Raw genomic sequence first — 6,353 nt, forward strand, 5'->3', positions numbered from 1 at the left:
CAATCAGCTAGTAGGCAATATTGGCTGATTTGCTGCTTTCACCATTAGTTTCACATGAATAAACATTCATAATCCCAGCTACCAGGATTCCTTGTTATCCACCCATTCATATGGTCTTTCAGTGCTATCCAAACTTGGTATTCTGCCGAAATGCTGGCTTTCAGATGCCTTGGGCATTTATTGCTATTTAGAGATTTAAATTGAAGATTTTAAAATGCAAAGATTAAAAAAAGCTTTGTGGTAAAACTTACTTTATTAGGTATCTGAGTGCTTTAGATTAAAGGCAGGTTTTAAAAACCTTTGTATATACACTCAGAAAATTTGGAGATGATCAACCTGGTCCACAGCACAATGATTCTTCTTCTTTAATCTATACATTTTTAGTTTTTCTTTATTTATAGTTATTAGTCTATACATTATTCAGCTATATAATATTTTGAAAATAATATTATTTCATGCTACAAAACACCAAGTTGGTCTACTTTAATTATGTACTGAGTATCAATTATGTTTTGTCATAGTAATTACATTGATATTTCATTGATTTTGCTTGTTAAAAATAACATGTGAACATAAGTAATAAATTTATAGTAAATAACCTTACTCATCACACTAATTTAGAATTCCTGTTTATACTATGAAGAAAAATTTTGTTTCTTCTTGTATTATAAAAAGATAATATTTAACTAATAAATATTGTGACGTACATAAAAACCTAGGTGACTCTTTTACAGATCTGCTATCAGAACTTTTAAAGGAACCTCTGATTCATTCATTGCTAGGTTCATTAGATTTCATTTCATTATTTAAATTCATTATTATAGAACTACTAAATGAAGGGGCAGTCAGACTTCCAAGGTTTTAGAGTATTTATACTAATGTTATACATTCCAGTTGCTATGCACAAGTTACAATCTGTTTTCGGATTTTGTTAATGCATCTGCAATAGTGAAAGTGATTAATGTTATTCTATGTAAAATATAATGAATTATACATCCTTGTGTTTACATATGTAATCCTTAGCTGTATTCTTATCATTTAGAAAGTATGTGGTAAATGTTAATTATTATTCCATTCCTTCTTGCAAAACCCTATGCATATCCTTTCTTTCTCATTATACTCTGTTTCATTTTTGTCATTCACCTATCTTATAATTTTATTATTTGGCTTTAAATCCACTTTAGATAGATACTGGGGAACAATATATAACATACAAAGTAAAAACATTAAATGGAAGAATTTTTCTGGAGTTTCTTTATTTAAATTTTTTTAGTTGTACATAACACCTTTATTTTTATTTATTTGCTTATGTGGTGCTGAGGATAGAACCCAGTGCCTCACACATTTAAGGCAAGCACTCTACTGCTCAGCCACAACCCAGTCCCTTTCTGGAGTTTCTGCTAAAAACAATTTTAACATTACAGACAGACTCATCATTGCATATAAAGAAATAATGGTACTTCAATATTCTTATTATAGTAACATTCTATCTGCCTTAATGAAAATGGAACCATGAAATTTAAAAATGCTTTCATATCATGTTTCCCCACAGGCCATTTTTCAGCAGCCACTGTCCCATGGATTCCCTGGTCAATGGGAACCACACTGCAGTGACAGAGTTCATTCTATTGGGCTTAACTGATGATCCAGTCCTCTGTGTCTTCCTCTTTGTGATCATCCTGTGCATCTACCTGGTGACCATCTGTGGCAATCTCAGCACGATCATTCTCATCAGAGTCTCTTCTCAGCTCCATCATCCCATGTACTTTTTTCTGAGCCATTTAGCTTTTGCTGACATAGGCTTTTCATCTTCTGTCACACCCAATATGCTTGTAAACTTCCTGGTGGAGAGAAACGCCATCTCCTACCTTGGATGTGCCACCCAGCTTGGTTCAGTTGTTTTCTTTGGGACAGTGGAGTGCTTCCTTCTGGCTGTCATGGCCTATGATCGCTTTGTGGCAATCTGCAACCCACTGCTTTACTCCACCAAAATGTCCACACAAGTCTTTCTCCAGTTACTTGTAGTGGCTTATACAGGGGGTTTCCTCAATGCTTCCATCTTTTCCCTTTCCTTCTTTTCTTTACTCTTCTGTGGGCCAAATGGTGTCAATCATTTCTTCTGTGATTTTGCTCCTTTAGTTGAGCTCTCCTGCTCTGATGTCAGCATCATTGCATTTGTTTCCTCATTTTCTGCTGGCTCCATCATCGTGGTCACAGCATTTGTCATTGCCATCTCCTACATCTACATCCTCATCACCATCCTGAGGATGAGCTCTACAGAGGGGCGCCACAAGGCCTTCTCCACCTGCACCTCCCACCTCACTGCAGTCACTCTTTACTATGGAACAATTACCTTCATTTATGTGATGCCCAAGTCCAGCTACTCCACGGATCAGAACAAAGTGGTGTCTGTATTCTACACGGTGGTGATCCCCATGCTGAATCCCCTCATCTATAGTCTCAGGAACCAGGAGATAAAGGGGACTCTGAAGAGAGTGCTGGGCAGGAAAATATTTTCTTGGTGACATCTGCTATTTTGTCAGGCTTGATATAATAATAATATCTCATACATACAATAATAAGAGGAAGCAGAATGCCTGTGATTGAAATATATCTGTCCATATGTCAATAGTCAGTGCATGATCTAGTCCTCTGTGTTTTCCTCTTCTTGATCATCCTATGCATCTCTGGTAATCTCAGCACAATCATTCTTATCAGAGTCTCTTCGCAGCTCTATTCAGTAAACATAGGAGTTCAATTTTCAGATGACATAGTAAGTCTGAGGCTCATACTGAGTTACTTGAATAAAACTAAATCGAATTCATGATTAAGAACACAAGTTGGTTCACATAAAATAAAATCTGTTGAAAATCCCTTTAAAGTTGTATTTACATTTTTTCAAAAGTTGTTCTCTTTCATAAGTTAAGGTCATTATACTTTGACATTGTTTAAATATTAAGTGTCCCCTAAAGGTCCTTGTGGTAAAGTATTGGTCCCTATTAGTGTTTTTCTATATTTTTTTCTCTTTATACATTGATTATCTGAGCTATTATTTATAGTAATAGAAACCTAACTTGCCTCAATCTTTTTGGCTGTGTCCATTTAAAAAATCAGTTTATTCTGGATAGGGATGATAACTATATTGTGACTGAGAACACTGTAAGAGAAATGACAAAATGCAGCCACACAGTAAAATTGCTGGAATTGATTTTGGAGAAAGGCTATCTGTGGGGGATGGACTTTGTGAGCCCATAAAATTCTGGTCTGTGTCCCTGGCCTTTCTCACCTAATTATGGAGTCCCCAGTTAAAAACAGGACGAGTGACCTCTGATTAATTTGTGAATTTCTCTGACAGGTTCAAGCAGGTAAATTCCTCTGCTGGAATGAGATATGTTCTAAGCTCCTAAGGACTGAGTAAAACAAAAACAAACAATGAATTTCCAAGAAGAAAATTCAGCTTCTATGATGTCAATGATGCTATGAAGAGCAAACTTTTAGAGTGGCGTCATGGTCAGACCCACACTCTCCTCAAGATGCTCAAGCAGTCCTGGTTGTCCTTTCCTTGGAATTATGAGTATCATCTGAAGAGATCTCATTAATCTTCTTATGCTAAGAACTGCCACATTTCTTTCCCTTTCTTCTCTTCAGTGTTCCCAACGAAAAGTTCATCTTTCTTTTTAATAGAAGCAAGGACATTAATCTTTTCATTGTTTTACTTATTCTTTTGTACATTCAAAAATCATATTGAGTGATTATCAGGTACTGTCCTTGTCCATTGAGGATATGTGACAAACTTTGGAAGATGTCAGCTTCATGGGATTTATCCTCTAGTATAGGATTCAGACACTGAAACTACAAAATAAGTGATATAGATTATGAGAAGGGGATGAGACTATGCAGAAAAAAAAGCCAAGCAAGACAGGCTGATGCATCAGAAGTAGTCAGTCCAGGTCCCATTGGGAACATACACCTGAGAAACAATCATAGGTAAGGACAACTTATGGTAGATATAGTACCACCTACACCCAGTTGTGAGAGCCAGATATCCCACTCACACAAGCAATCTACCTTAAGACTTCTATTCCAGTGGTAGCAGGGTCGGTCATTTTAGACAATAGTAGTGAACACAAATAAAACAAATGATGCAATGTTTAAATATCTCTTAAACAAATTTTTTTTTCATAATGAGAGATTTTGACAAGTCAGAAGAAAATGTAACTAACTAGAATATTAGAGTACATGTTTTTTTGGAATGAGAGTGGCTTAAGTGAAGAGATTGATATGTCCCTCTGAGAAATCTGACTGGTACACTTACATAAATCTCCAGGAAAAAGGGAAACTTTATAATTAAAGTAATTAAACCTTGCATACATTTGCAGCCCACAAAGGTCTAAGGAATCTCAAACTTTGGATATAAGATGATCAGGAACAGGTAGTGTCTCAGATAAACTAAATAGCAAATAACACACAAACAGAGAAAATTGATGGCCAGCACAAAAGGAAACAAGTTGCCAAATCGGAGCCAGTGAAACAACAGACAAAACAAACAAAGTCACTTAAGATTTAAGATATGGGATGAATCAACATAGACCATAATATTACTTTGGTTACAAAGGTAAAGGCTACTTGAAATACATACAATCACAGGAAACCAAAATTAATGACTAAATAGTATGCAGAATAATCATATGGAACTTCATAACTGAAATCTTCACCATGCCAGCAATTTATACCAGGTGTTTCCCTCTGGTAAACGGTGTTTAGATAACCACAGGCACAGAAGCAGTCTAGCTTAGAAGAAGCGCCATGATCCAACTGGAACCAATCTATTTTATAAAAATGTCAGATGTAGTTTTAGGATCTCTGCAAGGATTGTTTATAGTTATAAAAACCATCACACTCAGAGAGGTATATGGCATAAAAAAGAACATATTTCATATATTGTCCTCCCAAATCAGTATTGTTATGAGTAATGTTGTCTGCAACCAGCCGGTATTTCAGCTTCTTAGGATTTAGGGGAAATAGGAAATTCAGCCAAGGTCAAATTTGGTCTCAGATAAATCAAAATATTTTGTTAACCCTTTACCCTAAAGAGTACAGTGCATGTCATCAGGCATCCTAAATGCAGTACAATTTTGATGTACAATTCTTAACAAATGCATTGGTTAAGGTTCCATTATAGGTCACAGGAGTAACATAAGACCCTGAATGTTATCACTTGAGAAATGCCCCACCAGCTCTGTGGGCCAAGTACACAATTCTCAGAGAAATTATGAAACATCTTCAGATTTTTTAAAAGGTACTACTTTAATCTTCACAGTTCTATAGTTTTTCTTTGGCAGAGTTTTAGAGTTTTCAAATCCTTTGCCAAAGCTATACACTTATTAATTAATGAGGCTATACATAAAACATTGGTTTGCAAAATTATGGGGTTTTTTTGGATTTTACAATAATTTTTCTCCTAACTACATCAATGTTATTGGCACATGTTAATCCTCTTGGTAGGAAAAAATTAATAGTTAAAACAAAAACTAAAACTCACCTCTTAGGAAAATCAAATGAAAAAGGTCATGATCTGATTTTTCAGGACACCAATTTTTAAGTAGAATTAAGATGAAAAACATAAACCACAATAGACAACATTAGACATATGTAGAATATATTTAGAGCACAACAACCCACAGCAAAGCATAAATTAAAGCATATTTTTGAAAATTGACCTAGAATTGAGAAAGAGCATGCCTAAACTTGTTTTCATAGTTGCCAATTACAAAGTATCCTTTTAAATGTATTACAGTAAAGTTAGATATCAACAAAATACAATGAGAAAACACATTTGCTGATAAACAAATTAATATATATTAAATAGTTCATGGGTCAAAGAAGAGAATCACATGATATTAGGAATCAATTCTATAAGAAACATTCTACATATAAAATAATTTGGTTGAGATATACAGTTTTTTAAGAGAATTCATAAACTTAAATTCACTTACTAGAAAAATTCTAAATATTAATGACTTCCATTTATTTCAGTAAGGTAGAGAAGATTATAAAGACCATGGTGTCAAAGGCAAATAATTCTAAAATTAACAGCTAAAATTAATCCAATTGAAAATCAATTTACAATGGTGAAAAACAGCAAAGCCAAATATATTTCTTTTCTTATATTGATTTTTGTCAGCCTTATCATATAAAAATAAAAGGGAAAGTAGAAATAATCAATATAAAAAAGTAAAAGACTATCATAAAGGATTTTGCAGATATTAGTAGTAATAAAAATTAATTATAAACAATTCTGTGGTAATTTACATAAATAATTCCAAGATTGGTAAGTCTAGTCCAAACTAACT

General features: G+C 34.1%; 1 protein-coding gene across 1 annotated transcript; it reads left to right on the top strand.

The window, feature by feature from the left end:
- The first annotated feature begins 1,577 nt into the window (after positions 1-1,577).
- Positions 1,578-2,525, top strand: LOC107133990 (olfactory receptor 502-like). The gene has a single exon (XM_015476136.2). The coding sequence runs from the start codon at positions 1,578-1,580 to the stop codon at positions 2,523-2,525; it is 948 nt and encodes a 315-aa protein (XP_015331622.2).
- Positions 2,526-6,353: the final 3,828 nt, after the last annotated feature.

This window comes from Marmota marmota, unplaced genomic scaffold (genome assembly GCF_001458135.2).
Source record: "Marmota marmota marmota unplaced genomic scaffold, marMar, whole genome shotgun sequence".
In the NCBI taxonomy this organism is placed as follows: Eukaryota; Metazoa; Chordata; class Mammalia; order Rodentia; family Sciuridae; genus Marmota; species Marmota marmota.